The 21850-nt window shown below is 36.7% G+C and overlaps 1 protein-coding gene across 3 annotated transcripts in view; it reads left to right on the forward strand.

Moving 5' to 3' along the window:
* The window catches only part of LOC140234035 (synaptosomal-associated protein 25-like), a 91482-nt gene that overhangs the window by 46390 nt on the left and 23242 nt on the right, over positions 1-21850 (forward strand). For 2 of the 3 annotated variants that reach the window (XM_072314119.1, XM_072314131.1), the window contains 3 exons: positions 3355-3396; positions 11005-11053; positions 20659-20776. In XM_072314119.1, coding sequence (XP_072170220.1) covers positions 3355-3396; positions 11005-11053; positions 20659-20776 — 209 coding nt within the window. Of the gene's footprint in view, positions 1-3354; positions 3397-11004; positions 11054-12538; positions 12588-20658; positions 20777-21850 lie in introns of all 3 variants that reach the window. The other variant, XM_072314126.1, reaches the window with a different exon arrangement.

Here is a 21850-nt window from a genome sequence, read left to right on the forward strand (position 1 = left end):
CATTGTATTACCATAGAAATGCAATCAAACTGAAAATTATGATAGAAAAGAATAGCATCAAACCAAAGAAATGCAGTATGTGGCACTTGCTTGGTTGAGAAGTCTGTTAACCATTAACTCTGACTTTTCATCTTAGCTGAGATATTTCCTGTCCGTGCTTATTAAGAAAGTAATATCAAATATCAAGTACTATTGTACGTGACAGCTAATGCACAGACAAAATACAACATTAAGACTGTTCATATGGAGTGTTCCGGCTCTAGATACAAAACAAATGCCACACATATATGCCAGCCTTTGATGAAAGAAAATTTCTGACAACAAGACATTAAACAAATCAAAGTTGTTGTTAAAATCCTTTCCCTCATGTAAGAAAAATTGGATCTCTCTCTGTATAGCTATACAGGTCAGGCAGTTACAGAGGCATGGTACAAACGTGCACATTCATATTTCTTACAGTCACACACTTTTTGATAGAAATTTATCAAAAACTAAGGAGCCGGCTCTCTCATAGCTATAATCAATGGAATGTAGGTGAGGTTACAGTTTGTTACTCTAAAGGCTCGTTAATCTTAAAATGAAAAAAAAAAAGGTTTGTGGTAATAAAGGTTTAATAATCTGAAAATTAAATAAGGTTTGTGAATCCTAAGGTTTGTTTGTCACACCTTCTTTTAATGTTTATCGAACCTTATTTCATTTTCAGATGAACAAACCTTTGGAATAACAAACTGTATTTCATTTTTGGATTGATGAACCTTATTTTAATATCAGTAGAACAAACCTTCAAAATAATGAACCATTTTTCATTTTTAGACTAAATGATGAACCTTCGGTATAATGCCACAAATGTCCAGATTAACAAGCATCTAGCTTTAGGGAAATTATGTGTTTTGGAATAACGAACCTTCAGAATAACGAATCGTATTTCATTTTCAGATTTACGAACATCACCCACAGGCAATTCCTGTGATATGCATGAAGCATCTTGCCAAGGGTAGGATGTTCCATTGGTTATCTCCTGCCAGAAGGCAAAGAGATGCAGGGATATCTGAACAGTTTGTTTGCTATATTGGAGAATCCCCTGAACATGCCACTCATTTTCTTTGAATGCAAATCATGGATGGTACAAATCATGAAAGATACAGGATTTCTGATGGAAAACAATACTTAGTGTGCATGGTTGTGCTGTGCAATAAAAGTTCTGTGCATTAGTGGCTTGTCTTCATGTATTGCTTGTAGAGCTCAGTGACCTTTTACTTACTGGTTTGTAAGCTTGTCAGCTTGGGAACGAGTAATGAGAGCCGGCCATGCCAAGTGATAAGTATGCAAATGGGGAACATAAGAAAATATTAGGACTTTTTATGCCTCCGCCACGAAGTGGTGCCGGAGGCATTATGTTTTCGGGTTGTCCGTCCGTCCGTACGTACGTCCGTACGTACGTCCGTACGTACGTCCGTACGTCCGTACGTCCGTACGTCCGTCCGCTTTCGTTTACGTGATAACTTGAGTAATATTTACTGGAATTTTACCAAACTTGGTCCAAGTATGAAGTATGATGGGGCAACGATTTGATAAGATTTTGGGTGAAATCGGCTAAAGGTCAAAGGTCAAAGGTCAAGGTCAAATCATGAAATTGTATCCGTTTACGCGATAACTCAAGACTGTATGGAGCAAATTTCACCAAACTTTGTTGGAGGATGATGTATGATGGGACAATTACTTGATTAGTTTTTCAGTGAAATCGGACAGAGGTCAAAGGTCAAAGATCAAGGTCAAATCCTAAAATTTATCTGTTTATGTGATAACTCAAAACTGGATGAAGCAGCTTTCACCAAACTTGGTCCAAGGATGATGTATGATGGGACAATTAGTTGAGTAGATTCTAGTGACATTGACAAGAGGTCAAAGGTCAAAAGGTCAAGGTCAAATGCTAAAAATGTTGCTATTTCCCCCATATCTGTGCAATGCCCGCAGTTATTTTCTTGAAACTTAGTGTAGACATGTACTACTGCGTAAGGATTCTCCAGAGAGAGTTTCATGTCATAAGGTCAAAGGTCAAAAGGTCAAAGGTTAGGTGAAAATGTTGCAATATCACTTTTCTCGCAAATGGTTCAATGTATCTTCATGGAACATGGTACATATGCATGTACTGACTGGCAGGGATTATCTAGGGAATTTAGGGGTCATGGGTCAATAGTCAGGGGTTCAAAGGTCAAGGTCAACTCCTCAAAATGTTACTACTGTATTTCCCTCATACATGTATACTACTATATGCAATGATTGCATTATTAGTTTTAAAAGTGTTTAATATATGTACATGTATTACTTGATGGAGATTCTCTTGGAAATTTCCAGCCAGAGGGTCAAAGGTCAAAGGTTAAGGGTCAAAGGTCAGGTTTAAATCATACCTTGAAAATTATACTCAATGCATAAACTTATAATGAGGTCGGTCAGAAGTCAAGTAAAAATTTTCAATTCCCCAAATATGTGTACCTGCACTCTTTAATAGACAATTATAGCAAACCCAATTCGTGGAAAGTGAATATTCAAGATATTTCTGACAAACCTGTTATTTCGATATTTTGCCAGTTATGTGAAACTGTCATCACACATTGTCAAGACATTGTACTATACACCTATTGGGAGAATCATGCATTATGGCGGAGGCATCAGTCGCCGTAGCGACATTTCTAGTTTCCCTTTTACTTTTCACAAAGGAGTAATACAAAGGTGTTCTGTTGGATCGCCATAAGTGTTTATTACTTGCTCAGAATGATGCATAGCTCATCTGGAAACTTTCCACTTGCAGGATGAGGTGGTGAGAATGAGAAACAAAACTAGGGAGAGGGCATTTGTTTTTATAATGGCTCCAAATCCTTGATGTTTGATCTGTAATAAAAGTGGAAAGTCTCCAAGATGGATTTCAAAAAAGAAATACAAAGAATGCTCAATTTCAAGGAATTTGCTGCATTTTCTCCACCCCGCTTCATCTGATCTTGCCTGAATGCGATCATTATTGCCAGCATCAGACTTAACTCCCGTTGCCGGGGCATATGCTAATGAGCAAGAGGATGTGACCCCATTCCACTTGACAACAACAATGACAAACATATGTACAGTGGCTTCTCACCACTGTACAGAGAAGCATAATCTATGAACAATTCCATGTTACTCAACAGTGCATTTGTGCTTTCACTGAAAAACTACTGATATTTGTTTTCATGGCAACATGTGTACATTATGAAACAATGAATGTGATATATAACAGGATGTGTTACTATGTCTGTATTTATGTTTTTCATCACTATGAACCAATGTTATCTGAGTGTATATCTTCTTCTTGCTTTTCTACAGTCACTGGAGAGTACGCGGCGTATGCTGCAGATGGCAGAAGAGGTAAGAAAGGGAAAAACAAGTTAAGATTTCAATGTAACATGGGCTTAAACTGCCAGCATTTTATTTCCCCTTTTCAAGGGCAAAGCTACACCCATGTATCTCTATATGTGGTTGTTTTCCTTACTCGAGGTCGACCATCAATGCAATGCATAATTCAGTATGTGTGGTCAGTATTGTCATGAAATCCTTTTCTCACATCATGTAATCTATGAGATCTTCCTATTTTATAGAACCACTAACATCAAACCAGTTTAGCATGATTCCCTCTCAAACTTTATCCAAGGTGACTCCAGATTTGCCTATATATATTTGTCTGACACTTCGTAGACCTACCTACAAGGATATAAAGAATATATTGTCACTGCACATATATAATTTAGAGAACGTTTAATTAGGACCAAATATGTGAATTCAATTCAGTTCAGTCCATTTCAATAATTTGATTTCAATTTAATTCAACTCAACTCAATTCAATTTAATTTGTTCAATTCGATTCAAAACAATTCAGTTCAGAACAATTCAGTATTTCTACAAATTTGAATATGTTAGTGAACTGGTTTCACCTCAAGGATATGTGGGGACAATTGTTTGGGATGTCTGTTTTTTGTTTTGTTTTGTTTTGATTTGTTTAGTTTTGAGGTATGTCTAAATCTGACACTGCATGCAGTATAGCAGTCTACAAAGTAGTGTGGTCATGTGGTCGTATTGTCATGCTCCTAACTTCTGCCCCTGAAAGGTGTTGGAGGTATTGTATTCTTGTGGGTTATCTGTCTGTCCATCTGTTCTTCCATCTGTGTGCTGTAGATTTTGTTAAATTGATTTAAGCAGCCCTCCCCATCATGGATTTTCTGGCTACATGGCACAGCTATGCTACATGAGGTGTAAATGCACCCAGAAGCTTTTGGGGAAACCCCACAAGGTCAGAGGTCAAGAATCATTGAACTTTACAACAAAATGTCATTTCTCAGCCATACATTAAGTTTGGAATGACCATTGATAATGATATTTGGTCAGAAAGGGAGGTTTAAATTAGACAATATTTCAGATAGAATGATTGGTTCAAAACGTTTAACTTCAGGTTCTGTAGTCATGAAAAATGGACTTGAAATATAAATTTAAGGCCATTCATAACTAGAACTAATTGCAGTTCCCTTTTGTCAGCCTAGATTTGAATTTTGGAAGCATGGGATAGAGTGAGATATTGTCTTACATATTTGGGCTTCAATGAATAGAGTTAAATCAGACAACATAAACAGCAGAACCATTAAAATGGAACATCAGATAGAAAAATCTATCATGAAATTTCAGAAATTCACTTAGTGATGAATACCTGTCTGTTATAGTATCACATATACTGATGCATGCTGCAGTAAAGAGTATGCAGTGGCTTACCTGACACAAAAGGGATCATGAGGCAGTATTATGGCTCCATGCCTACCAAGAAAGAACTTAACAACCATAACCCCACCCAATTTGTATGTTAACCCGTTGAGGACGAGTCCCAAATATACCTTGGCGAGGGTCTATGGAAAATGCATTTTATAGCAAAATCAGCCCGTCCTCAATGGGTTAACATTTGCTATATCAGGCTCTGTAGAGCCATTCATGACAGAAGTAAATATAACACTTGCAACTCCATGTAAGATGGTATGGAAGGTGGAAGAAGAATTATTCCAAAGAGATGCCAGTCACCCGTGATAGCAAGAAGGAATACATGGCAGGATTGTTTTTTCATACATCTAGCCAGGCAGCCACAGGTAACATGCATGAATAGACATTTGGGGTGCAGGTGTCAAAGAAGTGTGATGGTAAAAAAAAAAAAAGGAAGAAAGAAAAAGAAAGAAAAAACAACTCCATCATAGTGTATTCTATCAACAAGTTGCTACATTTTGTGGCCTATCACACACATCAAAAGAAAAACACAAAGTGTGTGCTTGTTTGTACCAAATAGTGTAATATCAAAAGAAAGGACGACTTACGCAAATTGAATAATTTCACATTTATAAGTGTCACCATGAAATGGTAGATTTTGATATTCACATTTGTGTATATATATATATATATATATATATATATATATATATATATATATAATATATAATATATATATATATGTATATATATATATCTATATATATATTTATATATATATAATATATATATATATATATATATATATATATATATATATATATATATATATATACATATATATATATGTATATATATATATATATATATATCTATTTATTTTTAAAAATACCCCATTCTATAGACAGGTGTTACTACAGGTAGAATCCAGTTAACAAGGATTTAATGTCATTGGTGGCATCATAATAATTTTGATTTCAAACTGTAAACAAAATTTTCTCAGAGATTCATTATTATGTATTGCAAAAAAAGAATGTAATCATCCCAATAATATGTTGGGAAGGTATCAGGGTATTATTATCTGAATATTAATATGTCATTTCATTAAAGATTCAAATATGTTTTTGTGTTTTATGTTGCCAAATAAATGGCCTTAATTGGCCTCAAACAGTCGAACAATGAAGAACCATACATTCTGACTCACTCGTAGTACATGGACACATGGGGTAGTGTATTCACAATTAACACACATAGACATTACCAAAAAAATACACTGGGTTGGGGGAAAAAAAGTTAAACAATTTGATATCAGTGTAGAGTTCATATAGATACCCCCTCCTCACACAGTCTCTTTGTCACACCACATGCATTTACCATAATTTTTATATAGACACAGTTTGTCAATCTTGACCTCAGACATTTTTAATCTGGCAAACCAAATTACTTTACATTCTCATTGGATTTTTCATGTATATCTAAAGTTATGGCTGCAAATTTGTGAACTGAAGTTCTGTGACCTCTTAACTTTCTCCTTTGTCATTTCATTCACACAATTAGCTGCATCATCTCTACCACATTAGATTACAGTCACACATTCCTGGCTGAAGTTGTGGCTTACTGACATTGTTAGCCAGCGTATAGTTTCTTTTGACCCCAAGGATATTACTAAATAATCTAATCAGTGCATACATATATTCTTCATTCGGCATACCTTGGGCAAGGCATCCAGAAAATCTGCCCAATTTTGTTTTTCTTAGATCATATTTCAAAGATGATATTAGATTCAAGGATGGACGGACAGACAATCTATAAACATAATGCATTGGTATCAGTGGGCATGAAGCGTGAAAGCCTACCTGTGTCATTTCTCGATGTTATTCATTACTACATGATTACCTCTATGTGCACAGCGTACTGCCACAGAACTTGCTGTGTTATGCCTGATGCACTCTCTCCTGGAGAGTAGTTTGCCCCTATGGTGAGTATGAGAGAGTTGTGTAAAGCTGACCCTAAAGTACATATGTTGCTTCCTCTTCAGGTCACAGTGCACCCACTGGTGCCTAAAAAGTACTATTAAAAGCATCCGGGTTTGTTTAGGCTAGTGGGTTTCATTTTGATTATCAAGTAGGGAACAGGCACAGTGTGAAAATCACCCTCTGTCCATGTTTTTGCAAGTCGGTGCAAATCAGGTTTCTGATGTTTAAAAACCTTCATGTATGAGTGGAATTAATATTTTTGTCTTTAGAGTCTATTTGGAAAAAAAAAAGTACTGAGTGAGTACCTTTCAAAATTAAGTTGCTTGCCACCGTAAACAGTAGTTTTGTTTTTGAGAGATGTGAACAAAGGGATAAATGTTAAATGCTTTTTTGCAACTTGGTAAACATGCAGTTTTTAGTCATGAATACAAGTGGTGCATCCTCTTTTTCTAATCACTTGGGCTATTGCACAGGTGGTGCTTATTGAAAGACAACCACTGAATATCAGCATGAATTAACCAGAATGTACTCATTTTAAATAAGAATTCGACCCACATTTGGTTTAGGAGTGAATTAACCAGAATGCTCCCATTTTAAATAAGAATTTTACCCGCATTTGGTTTAGGTGTGTTTATCATCTTATTGCATATCATCAAATATTAGAGATTCACCACAGACATTTCTCCCCCCCCCCAAAAAAAAAACCAAACAAACAAACAAACAAAAAACAAACAAACAAACAAAAAAACAACAACAACAAAGCAAAACAAAACAAAACATCGCACCTTGTCTGCCAGAACTTCCCAGATTCTACCAGGATTGCATCCGATTCCCAGTTGCAATGTTGGTCTTCTTCCTAAGGTGTAGAGATTGATATGAATATTCCTATGATGATAGGGGAACAAATTAATCACTTGTCTCGCGAAGACAAACGTCTTACACCTCACAATGATTTTCTTTGCGAGACAAGTGATTAATTTGTTCCCCTACCATAGTATTCACCGCAATGGTCAACATCTTCACATGAATATTCCTGTTTGGTACCACAAACAATTTTGGCCAAAACCACACTCTACTCAGAGTGTAACTTCCTGATCTCACCATTTGCAACAGGTCACTGATAATATTCTGGTCATGTTCTTTCAAAATTACAAAAAGGACTTGGTGTGATGTGTTGCATGAATTCAGGATAGTGACATGTCTAAACTGAAGTTTAAGGGCAGGGTGTGGAACAAAGAACCAGATAGCTGCTACCAAGATGTGTTTTTGATGATTTTTTTTTTTCTGCAACCCTTATTTGTTTGGTAACAGATGTCTGAGTTATATCGGTGGAGACAGCCTTGAAATGGTATTTGATTGGGAAAAAGGCTGTATGTTGCTCTTAATGTGTAAAAAGCTATTTGCTGGGATGGGTTATTAGTGTATACTATTAGAGATACCTAAGCCATTGAGATGTAATTTGTTTGGCATGTTATTTCCAACATTGTAGTTGCTACATGTAGCTTGGCATGTCTTTCATAGGGTAATATGTTTCACTCTATAAAAGATATGTGTGAGAACACATGTGCATTACTTTATTGATGGTGATTGGTAGAAATGCTACTGATCTATTGTCTGTGACAAAAAGCAACAACCTGCTTTAGGTCCTTTAGAGTGTGGTTACATCCTCTCTATATGTATGAACGCTTCCCACTCATTTTGGTGTGTGGCTGACAAGGAGAGTGTGTGTCAGACATAGTGCAGCAAGCAATGCATGGTGGCAATTGAAGTGTTTTCATTTTTGTGGCAAATATATGTGCCCATAATCATATCTCTTTAGTAATGAATAACACAGAATGCTCAAACAGGAAGTAGGTTTATCTTTTTGACATAGAACCAAACTTTCTACAGTTTACTTGATGATATATGTATGTTGAAAACCATGTACCAGTTATCAACATCAATTCAAGTATTATGGCTCTGGTATTGAAGAATGGCCAAAATTTCAATTTATAGGGATGGGGAAAAAAAGTCAAGGTATCTCGATATGACTAACATTTTGTTCATAGCATTCCAAGACATAATGATTAATGTAACATACATTTAGAAAAGAATATTAACCAGTTCAGTGATTTGCTGTTTTTTGCAAACTGTTCCTTCTGCCACAAAAAGTTGAACATATAACCAGTATTATAGTTAGCACATCTTACACAAGGTCTTCCAACGCATTAGCCAAGGTTTCATCTTACAGAAAGTATGTATACAGTTACAAAAACCTTCAAAGCTACTTGACTGTTCACCACAGTATTTGACCACTTTTTGACCCCTTTCTACTCGGGGATGCAGATTTCAACATTCCTATCTGTTCTCGACACCCAGTAAAAACTAGCATTCTATAAAAGTGTTTTGTAACTGCGGTTGTGCCAGTTTAGGCTCCAGCTCTGGCATTCAAATGCTTATCAAGTCATGCATAAATGAATAGATACACTCATATATTTTGACTTGCTTAGGATTTCAACAAATATTTTGGATGTTCCATGTGATAGAGACGTTACACATGTTAACTGAAAAATGGGTCACAATCACAAAATCACAAGATTTCCTCAAATAGTTTCTTGTTGTAAGGACAATGTTACCAGTTGTTTGAGTATTCTAAATGTTTCTCAGTTTTCACCAAATATTTTAAATGAATATTTTGTTTTGGATGTGACATAAAGTTTAATAGAAGTTAAGGTCAGAATTTGAATTATCACAGTAGCCCTTTACATTGACAGGAGTGCAGAATAAGCTATATCATGCTGTGCACACATTAAATCATCTTTGAGACTGCAATTGTTAGAATTAACTACACATAGAACATATTTTCATTTGAGGGAAAATCTTGGTGCATTAATTTTTCCTTGAAGGAGGAGGCATCATTGTGTCAAAACTGAAATGAATCAAGTCGTAGGAGAACTCCCCCTTATTTTGAGAATAGCACACTGCAAAAAGGTGTTCCCGATTCTCACATTGACAAATTTCTGTTAATATTCTCTCACAGACAAATATAAAGTTTACCACTTTCCTCCTGGGACGTAAGCTTGGGTGAAAATAGTGTTCTCATGTACAGAAATTGGCTAGAACACACTGTGTCTTTGAGCAGGAGTCAGCCTAAGTGCCATTATGCTTACGGACCATCATAAAAACAAACCCGAGCCTTCATGTATACTTTCCCTGTTCAAAACAAGCTGTTGGTCTTGGCATGCATCACCGTCACAGTGTTCAAATTTGCATGCACACCGTGAAGAATCCTCATGATATTGATTTTTTATGAGTATATCATGTTGTGTGAAAGTTCTGCTGTCTGTTGATATTATATAATCCCGGCTTGTTTTCTATGAGTTTACTAACTTTTTGGACATTGTTGAACTATTGCACGAAGCCCCTTAACTGTGTAGTATGGATTTTTTTTTTGAAACGTCCTTGTTGCATGACATTGCTTGTTTTTTTCAAATACTAGAAGGGATAATGACTGAAAAATTACATTTAATGGTTAGAAATTAGCAATATTATACTTTATTCTTTCTTTCAGTTCATGCTCATTTTCTTTGGGAGCAACGAGCATTAGAATTTTTCCTGACCACTTAAATGTTATCCTTCAAAGTTACATTTGAAACAAGATATTAATGAGCAAATGTGACATTTCTTTAAACAATTAAAACTCCATCATTCAGTACAAATGTTTGATATTATTGTGTGAGCTGATGTGTCTATTAACTATGATTTAAGTAATGTCAAATAACACTGAATTTTTTAAGAATCATCTGTAATTCTAGAATCATAATGGTAATTTTGAAGAATGAGCAAAAACAAGTCATACTAAATTCATGCTATGATAAAGTAAGGATAATATTTTCTGTGAATATTCTGATTTTCTACCGTGCAATGAAATAAAAGTATCTAATTGATGTTTTATCATTATTACAGGCATACAAAAGAAAAAGCAAAAAAAAAAAAAAAAAAACCCACCAAAAAACAGCTACTTTTTCTCCATTGTTACAGTTGTGTAAATTTTGGGCCACACTTTTCATGCCATTTGCAAAAATGTAGAAACATTTTCATATCATAGCAACAGTAGGCCCTATGGAGGCATCTGTCATGAAAGAGAGAAATCAAAAGCGAATGAAAGGGAAAAATAATTTTATCTGTTTTCATTGTTGTCTGTATATCCTAACCCTTTTGTCCAGTGAAATTGCTCTTGTATTTGTGTGCTGTCTGACGTTTTCCATCACTCACTATGTAGAGTCAGGATATGGGAATCAAGACATTAGTAATGCTGGACGAGCAAGGAGGTAAGGAATTCATGACATGGGTCCAATGCGGGTCTTCTTTTGTCCTTTTACGTACCCATGCCATCTGTCCCCATAAATACACACAGGTGTTCACTATGTACAAGATTCATCGGTTTCCTCTCATTGAGGTTGCAAGAGACTTGCTGTGGTTCATGCAACATGGCAGTGCCTGCATTTGTGAGAAGAAGCTGTCTGGGCTGTATTTCTGTCTGAATCCACTCACAGACCTTATCGTTTGCTCTTGAATTGTGACACCAAACAAAGGAGATTGATTCCTTTTCCTCAAATGCTTTAAAGATGTGCAATTTCAGGACTTGCAAGGATATGAATAGAGATTACATAGCAATCTTTTGAGTGGCTGCATATCTGTGTAAGATATGAAGTGTGCAGCCCAGGCATTTTCCCTCTCTGGAGATGATAACAATGCTCCATGCTTCAAGTCTCCATCTCACATCAACTAGCAATGAATGAATGCCTAACCAGTTGGAACATCTTTTCCAGGAATTGAACTTGCAGCATACATTGCGGCATTAAAGCAGGTATGGTGTACAGCCTTCCCGGAAGAGATGTTGTAAATACTTCAGAGTGGTGGCAGGCTTGTTTGTCTGCTTATTCATCAGTTGCAAGCAACATTGCATTATCCAAGACCTCGTAGAAGGGCAATAAGCTGACATGATAGATTGCTGAAGACTAAGAAAGAAATTGCATTTCAACCTAAATGTTGTGGGTGTGTGTGTGGCTCGGAAAGAATCACTTTCAAAGAAGATAAATGACATTTCATGTCAAGATGATAAAAACTTCAATTTCTTGTCAATATAGATTTCGTGTGATGTGGAAATTGATATCTTACTAAAGAATGACGTATATCACATGCAAAGGCATTTTTGTTTCTTGCATTTGTATGTGTGTGATGAAATAGCATCACAGAATCAAGTGTGTATGTGTGTGTGGACAACATCTCACCAATTCTAACATACACACTGCATTTGATTGATTTGCAGTTTCTTAGTTGATGGAGACAGGATTGCAGAATGTAGTCAGAATAGAATGAAAAGATGTCAGATGACAAATATGGCATTCCAACAGTCAATATTAGATTTGAGTTGGTGATGTCAGTGATGGCACACAAAGATCACAACAATTTCATATCGTGATTCTCACCATTTAGGTGAACTTTGTCATTTTAAAATCCTGTAGAACTATGTGCAAACAAATTTATGTTCCTTGAATAGTAATATGTAAACAATTTAATGATGAATGGGTGCATTTTAGCATTCTCATGACTTTTGCTGAAACTGGTGATGACATCTTACATCTATTCGTATTAGATTGTGCTCTCCTGCTCCATGCCAGGGTGATTGGGCTTTTTTTTTTTTCATTCATCTTTTATTTTTCCAGTCTTTCTTCTTTTTTTTTCCTTTATTCCCTCCCATTTTCCCCTCTTTTTCCATTTCCACATTTGTTGAAAACACTTTGCATATCTAGAGCAAGGAAGCTGGTATCAAGACATTGGTGCTGCTGGATGAACAAGGAGGTGATAATTCCCCCCCCCCCCCCCCAGTCCCTTGCTTGTCCACCTCCTGCAGTTAAAATGTCATTTAATCATCAATGTGGTTTTATTGATTAGCTAGACCCCTCTGCATTGTCACCCCGCCCAACAACCCATCCCCAGCCAACACCCCATATTATCTGCCTAACACCCATATGTGTGGACACCTCCTCTATGTGTGTGTGTGCATCTAGTCGCAGTTGTGATGTGTCCTTTGAAGTAGAAATGTGAACCTGTTTGAAGAAAAGTCGTAAAATGAAAAAACTACATACATATACTTGTTTCCTCTTCTCTTCTTCTTACCCAATGATGTGGATCACCCCTAACCTGATCAGTGCCGTTATCTTAGGTTTACTAGTTTCCTAAATCGAGCTTAGCAGCACCTTCTTGTTTTGTTTGATGATAATGATGTGTACCGGTGGTGATTGTGCTAACAAGTAAAGTGTTAGTGTGGGAAAGAGCTATTTTCATTAGGAAAGACCTCTTTACTCTGTCTGTCTATTATATCCTTTATTCATCAGTCACTTAATCAGAAACCTCCCTAACCCCAAAATCCAAAACGAGCTCTTGGCTCCAGTTTCAATGTTTCTATCTTAGTACGTTGTAAAGGTTTGTTCAAAGGCAAGTTTTGGCTAGCGAATTCAATTTTGATTAAGGGATCATTCATTCCATAAAAATTTTGATTTGCCAATGACGATCATATAAACTAACCTCCCCTTGACATTGGCAGAAGAGTCGCAAGATGTATTTTTTTTTTTCTGAGGTACTCGAAAGTGTATATGCAATAGTCATATATCTATTGATAATGGAAAAGGTACTAATGTGAGCTCAAAATTTTGGGAAACCTGGTGAAATATCACATCAGCCATTAGGATGTATAAACTACTCCTTGGTATAAAGAGTGTAGCACAGATTTGTATGCTTATGTCAAAAATTCTTACTTGTGATAACCATGTAGATAAATGGTAGACATGATCACAAAGGCAGAACAGGCAGCCAGTATGGCTCAGCATTCACCAGGATGCTGTGCAACTTGAAACTTTGCGAGCCATATGTACAAAGTACACTAATCTAGCTTGTATCGCATGGCTCAGTGTTCCGAGGATTATCCTGTAGTGTCCTTGTTTCCTCTGTATGAATGCTTTGTGAATTGCTTGGAGAATGTTTCAGGAGGCTGCTTAATGATGTACTGAAAGTGTTATTGTTGTATACATGATCCTACTTCCTTCGATTCCTCCTTTTTTGCCATAGTTCATAGAAAACAGCTATAGTTTGTCTGTTTGTTTGTTTGTTAGTTTGTTTGTTTGTTTGTTTGTGCATATGTGGAGTAGATATGTGACTGAGTTGGGACAGTGCCACTAGTAAACTATAGAACAGCTTTAACATGCCAATGCTCTTCTTGATAGAAAAGAAGAGATGCTTGCTTGTAGCCCTACCATTTTCCAGCAAGAGGAAAACCAATTTAGTCAATCCCTTGTCAGACACACTGGAGAGACTTGCTTGCTTCCATGATGAAAAAAAAAATAAAAGAATAAGGTTCTTATTCATGCAGTTAAACTTATTCCTTGGTGTCTATCCCCTGAAGTGGTCCACATCAATATACTCACACCAGAAAATGGGTGAACGATGCCACCCCTTCATGGTGTGCTCCAGGTAACAAGCAGTCATCAGCAAACGGTATCATCCAGGCGCATTGTTTCATATGAAGAAAGAGAAGAAGTGGATGATCCAAACCAAAGGTGGTTCAGTGAAGAAGATTGCAACGTGGACCATGTCCCAGTTGTAGTCACAGTCAGGGAAAAGTTATGAAATGTGAAGAAAACAACTCTTGCTCCCTGTTCGAAAAGCTTATGGAAAGAAAGACCACCCTCTACTTCCAAGCGACAGTGAAAATCTGACTGGAGCATAACCTTAAGAGAGGAAAATGAAGACCAAGGTGAGAGATTTGACCAACTACATGAGATTGTAAGAGAAGGCACTGTCTGATGAGGAATGGATTCAAATAAAAGAACAAACAAACAAAAAAAATGGTATAAGGTATAGGACAAGTTGTTGAGCAGCAAATGCAATGAAACTCAAGTGAGACACAAAAGCAAAGAACACAAAGAGATGGGAACTATGGAGAAGATCAACATTCAGAAAATGCAGGAAAAGATAAGACAAGAGACAGGCCAGACACGAACTTGCTATGCTTTTTCTTGCACAAATGCTGAAGATGACACTGTAATTATTATAAAAAAAAGGAGATCCTGAACCAATGGAAAGGGCACATCTCAGAAATTTTCAGCAGTTAAAGAGGACATGAGCCAGTTACTAAGAAGGACTTCTAGATTCTTGTTATGATGAAGGTAGAGGTGGCTGCCTGTCTGAAGAAAATGCCAAGGGTAAAGGCAGTAGTGCTCCACAGTTTTGCCTATGAATGGTTTCAATCACCAGACAGTTTGGACCTTGATGAGCTTATCACTAATTTAGTAATGAAGGTCTTTGACGAAGACAGTTTCCTGGGGAACTTGCAAGTCAATATCATAGCACAGATGAAAGAAAAGAACGTGAGCAAAATGAGCTGAAGGAGTCATATGACCCAGCTGGCATTACACATCCTCTTTTACAATACCAGAGGAAGGACGAAAAGAAGATGTTGCAGAAAAGTGGTATGGCTTTCAGCCTACTACAGGAACCTTGCAATGCAGTTTTCATTCCAAGAGTGCTCTTGCAGAGAGCTATACAAGTGCAAGGAAATACCTACCAATGTACATCAGTTTCATCAGCTTTAATTGTTTTAACCCCAATATGAGTAGACATAAATCTCTGATATATAAACATAACAGATATCAATCGGAAGTAATCAGATATCTGCATGTTAGACCAATAGTTAGCTATGATAATGGATCATACTCCGATTGACTTTATCACTATCTGTAGAGAAGTGAGGCGAGGCTGCCCAATGTCTCCTGGTTTACTTTCCCCAGGTGTAGAGAGGTTTATGCAGAACTTGGAAGAGACAATTTCAAAAAGGTTGATGGTGTAAATATTGACCATTTAAAGTTTGCAAATAACATGGTAATCATAGCAGACTCGGAAGAGTTGCACAAGCCGACGGATACAAGTAAGGAGCGAGTGACTCCAGATGGCTGAATGAAAATCCATGGGACTGGGGATCAGTCAACTGCATAGATGGCAGCATAACTGTAGACAAACAGGCTACGTGACTCAAAGATATGAAGAAGAATCGGTATCACAAAGACAGTTTACAGGAAGATGGCTTTGTCCTCACAGCCTGGAACATACATAGGTAGAGCAACCTGAAATGCTACATCTGGTTATATTAAAAGGGTTAGTCAAATACCAGTTAGTGATTGGCTAAACACAGTCATTTGATGGAGGCACATTGGTTATGTTCGCCCATGGGCAGAACATTTTTGTAATGTTCTCCCATGGGAAAACATTTTCACGTAACAAATGACAAACGATAGAACAATCATATTTTTCACGTAATCGATAAGATAAATTTGCCTATTCCATACAGTGTGAAAAAGCAGATGACCGATTATTGTAATGCGTACGAAAGTGTGATTTGATTAACCCATATAATATAACAGATGATGACTTTTGTTGTCTGCAACATGTACCAAACGTTCGACTTCAGGGTTTGAAACTGCTGTTTCGGGAGGCTATAAGTCCCTCAACTTCGTCCCGGGAGTTATAACCTCCCTCAATAGCATTTCAAACCCTTCGGGTGGAACATTCGGTATTTTCTCTCCCCCGCCAGTCATCATCTATATAAAGTTCGACGCGCATATGTGAGATGTGGACGATAAGTGCAGTGATGCTGATAAGGATGGAGGCAGTGTAAACGTGGTTCTTATTGCGATGGGCATGGAGGATCATATGGATGGCCAAGATGGCAAGTTTAGTCATGAAGGGAAGCATTAACAAAGCTGTATCAAATGAAAGTGAATGGCAATTGGCGGGTGAAAGTTTCTGGGATGTCTTATGTGTGCAAGGACAGCATGAAGGATATCGCGATAGCAGGAACTGTGGCTAAGAAGACAGCAAAAATCAGGCGGGAGATAACTTTCATGGATTGATTGATTATGGAGGATGCTTGGTATGAAGAGCAATGCAATAGTCCCATCTAATGGAAGACAGAGCTGTGTGGAGAAAAGTCAATAGCCACCAATCTCTGAAAACAGACGAGCACAACCAGTGATGATGACAGCTACGAATGTTTAGTGGTGGTAAAATTTGGTATGAAAGCATAACTGTGCAAACACAAAGCGGGCACCTGCAGTTTGAGAGTGGTTATTGATGGGGCAGCTGTTTCGAATCAATATTCATCAAGCTGTGAATATTGTTTAAAAGGAAGGGTAAAGAGAAATAGACACTTATTTACAGGAAATGGTAGTGGTGAAATGTCAAAGTGAAGGGTCATTGGACTTGTGCCAATAAAAGGGTCATTTCTGGCCATTACTTAATCTAAGAATATCCAGTGGTAGGAGTGGTAATTGTAATGATCCTGTTCTATGTCATCTAGTGGCACTGCATCAGTGGTTGATAAACCTTTGTTGAATGCACTCCCTTTGCCTTCACAACTAAGGTTCAGAGTGAGAGATAACACATATTTCCTGTTACCATGTTGCTCAATAAAAAGTTGAAGATTTTATTGCAAGAAAAATGCAAAACCAAGTGATTTGCTCCAAAATAAGAAGTCTGATATCTGTTCAAGAACTGAAATTTTGATATTTTAACTACCTTCTACCTGAAATTTGAAAGTCTACAATGTTTCATTACAAACATTTTTATGTTGCAGGGGCTTTTTCCCATAGTCTTTACTTTTTGTGTTTTGAATACCTTATTTCAGGTATACTGGACCATATCAAAACTTCAAAGCCAAATGTAGGAGAACTAAATATATCTTGTGACCAGGTTTATCTCTGTTTTTTTTTTTTTAATGATGTGTGAAGAAAGATAAATATTGCTGGAAAGCATAAAATCTGAAGACTTTAATGATATGGTGACAGCTCATATATAGATATATATTTATCTGTATCTATCTATCTATCTGTGTGTGTGTATATATATTATACATATATACACACACACGTCTTTGGCTGTTTGTTTGTGTGTGTGTGTGGAGTGGAGTGAGAGAGAGAGAGAGAGAGAGAGAGAGCGAGAGCTTGCTGGCTGGCAGTGGCAGCTCCACTTCTGCAATTAGCTGTGGTTATTGATGACACTATATTAGTATCCCTTGTAATTCCTCCACCCGATGTTGCCAGCTCACCTCCCAACTTTGAAGTGTTGGTAAATGTATCCATCACACACATGTGATCAGTGATGTGCCCCAGCATTGCACTCTCCAGTGATGTTAAAGGAAACCAAAGGCCAAATGTGAATATGAATTGAGTGAAAGCAGCAAGATTAGTAAAACACATCAGTAAACATTTGATGAAGGTCAGACAATTGATTCCAAAATTGTGAATTTTTAAAGTTTCAGCACAGCCATAGCTGGATAGAGAGACTACTCAACTTCATGACATTATTATGGACAACAATGCAAAGGAAAAATTCAACATGTTTTCAATTTTCTTGCACAATGAAAGAGCACTTGAGTTACCTCTTTCAGAAAGCATGAGGAATAATATTACCCCTAACAAATGTCAATTACAATTTGATGGAATGTGTACTTTTCATGAAAATAAATTTGGAGGGATTCTCCATATATTTTCTGTTTATTGTTCTTCATAATGATGTCATGAACTGTATTAGTCTTCTTGTCCAGCAATGATGGCACCAAAACTATAAAAATCCTAACTTTTTGAATCACATGTTAGATTTTCCTCCACCTCTCACTGATGTGTTCTACTATTAATGCTACTTTCAATCAATCCGCATTTACATTTGGGCATTGGTTTCCTTTAAGCTCATTTCTACCAAAATTGGCTAGTTTGTTTATACTCAGTTAGTTGTGCATCTAATAGTAGTACTTTTCTCCGTACTGATTGAAGTATAGTACTGTATACGCCATATATTTCGTGAGTCTAAATTTTCGTGAATCGGGAACTCTCGACCATTTCGCGAGTGGTTAAATTCGCGATCGTGGAGTCCTGTACCGAACAGAGAAGAGTACACGCAAACATCACTTTCACATCGGGATCAGAGTCAATATTTTCACGAGTCTTTAATTTCACGAATAGCACCTGACTCGCGAAATTCGCGAAAATAAAAACCTCGCGAAATATTCGGCGTATACGGTAATCTTGTCAGTTATTTCTGCTGTGCTGCTCAAAAGTGATGTTTTTTGTACTGTTCTAATCAATTGATCAGTTACTTGTCCAACAGTTTTACTCTGTTTTAGCCCATCAAGTCACAAAAATGATATTCATGTGGTCCTGTATCTATTTTTATAGTGTTTTATTGAGTAACATTTCATAAGGTAAAAAATATGAAGTTATTTCCCATTTAAGTCATTTGTTGTTCATGTGTAATGGTTTGCTGTGGTTGACAGAATGCCAAAAGCCTCAGAATGTCTAATTCTGTGACTGTTTCTTTGATTGCTAACATGTTTTAGAAGATTGCAGTTCCTGTTTCTCTCTCTGAAGTTATCGCTTGTCAATTATAAATTGCATTCTGTGTAGAATTAATGGATCAAACAGTTGCATGTAATCTTTCTCCAAACTCAGATGTACACAGTGAATTCAGAGTTGCCAATTTGATGATGATGATGATGAAGTGATAATATCCAAAGAAAAATCCCCCAGGACTTGATGGGTTAAACAAAGTTCTTGTCATGTACCAGGACTAATCAGTCAGCAGTTATTTGTGATGCATTAATGTCAATATGTAGCTTGATGAATGCGAGAGGGAAATGGCCTTTGCAAATTACGGCACATTTGTGACTAACTGTTATATATGCACACAAGAAAAAAAGCATAGTCCAGAATTGAAAGGGAAACTCCTATGGTTTCCTTTCCGTGGACTGCTATGCATCATTCAGCTTGCACCCATCTTCTCTGCTGCAGTGAATTACTCAGTGATAGAGGATAGATACCTGTGACGCTACAATCACCAATGCATTAGAGCTAATAGAACATCCCCTGGCTCTTGTTGCAAACTTGAGCAAGGAGCAGAATTTTGCTGTACGTATGCCGTTTATGGCTGCTTAATCTGCTAAGGGGTGATGATAACAGTGGTGGCATCTCCCTTTCTTACACTGGGTCTCCTTCCCTCGATGTGTTTTATGATGTACAATTACGCGCCTGCAGGAGATCTGAATGTGATCTGCAACAGCATTCGAGTTTCCTGTCTTTTGGATGTCTCAACCCAATTGAATAATGACATTTATGTGCTATAGTTGTATCACAATAAGATATTATCTCTCTGGAGGTGTGCTTCTGTGAAGCAGAATCTCAATAGTGCCTTGGTGATTGTAGTTGAATGAAAAAAACATTAGCAACTGAAAAATTGATTCATGATGTCTAACAATAATTGGTAATTGATATCATGTTCATAATATGCAAATGTTAGTCTACACATTGTGATATATGCATTCATTTATTGTGTCTTGTGAATTGTGACTGTGAAATGTTCTAGAAGTACAGACTGTTTGATTGTCAATGTTTAAGTGTCAAGTGTAGTGTGCTGGCTATGATTTTTTTTTTTTTTTCAAAGCGAAGACTTTTTAAAGATGTAGAAATCAAAATGTATTGACTGAAAGATGTTTTGTTAGCTGTGCGAGCAGAGCGCTGTAGAAACCTGATCATTGTCTCCAAAGGTGAAATGACATTTGGGGTGTCAAACCTCTGGGGATTTGTAAATGTCATCCTTTATTAAACAAAGATGGTTGAGAAAATTGTAAAACCAGCCAGAAGATCCAGAAATGCAAAATTTCACCATTCCCAGATAATGTCACATGTACTGCTGTGATAACCATTTTTCTCTCTTTTTTCTTTAAAAAAAATCTAAACTACACCTCTATATTTCCCCCTCTCTATAATACATTTCTCTCAATCTGTGCCGATGTTAACACCAATATGTGCTTGACCCTTGACCCCCAAAGAGCAATTGGATCGCATTGAGGAAGGTATGGACCAGATCAACACAGACATGCGAGAGGCAGAGAAGAACCTGACAGGTCTTGAGAAATGCTGTGGGATTTGTGTCTGCCCCTGGAAGAAGTGAGTTAAATCTGTTAATGATACCAGCTCACTACGTGAACTGGGTCATAACTCTAATGGCCAGAAGCAAACAAAAAGGAAATCAGTTACCACAACAACAAAAACACACCCACATACACACATTTTCTTCATGTTTTTATCTTTCTCTGTTAAAGTTGTCAAATTTCTGTTTATTGCACTCATTCTTATGCCTGCTATTGTGACTAAAGAAATGACAGCCATGAATAATTGTAGGGACCCTGCATGTGGCTTTGTTGCAATGAACTATGAGTTGGACAGCAGTCACAGTTCAAAGCATAATTGGACAAGTATTATTGAGTCACTGCTACTTGCATGTTAGCATTCCACATTAGGATTTGTGTTTGTTTTCATGTGTATGTTAACTCAAATTTTCCACATATGAAAAAGGTAGAAAAACATAATTATGTTTATTCAAGACATACATGTAGAGGGACATTACATATGCCTTTCTAGCAAAAGAACCAAATTTAAGCTGAAATGTAGCCTTATGACAATGATTCAATAAAAATCATATACACAATTTATAAATTTGTGCAGAAATCACTTGATTTTTCATGACAGTAATTCAAACTCATATTTTTGTACAAGAAAGAGTCATCAAAAATATATTTTTACAAAATTTACTGTAGATTTTGCATTGAATACAGTTGACATGATTTCCTTGAAGTGAGTTAATTTCATTTAGTAATGGCATCTGACTTAAAAAAAAAGAAAAGAAAAACAACTGAACCACTAGTGAAATATTAATTTAAAAAAAAGAGAAAAGAAAAAAAAAAACAACAACTGAAGCACTAGTGAAATATTGCCAGATTCTGAGCTGCATAGAATGTTGCCTAATTCATTCAGAATTCAGGTACTTGTCCTAGTTTAAGAAAGTTGTTTTTATTTTCAGGTTGCTCTTTTCATGGAAGTGAGATCACAATTTTTAGCTCATATAAGCTGAGGGCTCAAACACAGACTTAGAAACTCATTACAAACTGTGTGTGGACAGAAATGATAGTACAAAATATTTTCATTCCTAAGACTTAAATTTAGCACAAAACAAGGTAGAAC

This window comes from Diadema setosum, chromosome 1 (genome assembly GCF_964275005.1).
Source record: "Diadema setosum chromosome 1, eeDiaSeto1, whole genome shotgun sequence".
Taxonomy (NCBI): Eukaryota; Metazoa; Echinodermata; class Echinoidea; order Diadematoida; family Diadematidae; genus Diadema; species Diadema setosum.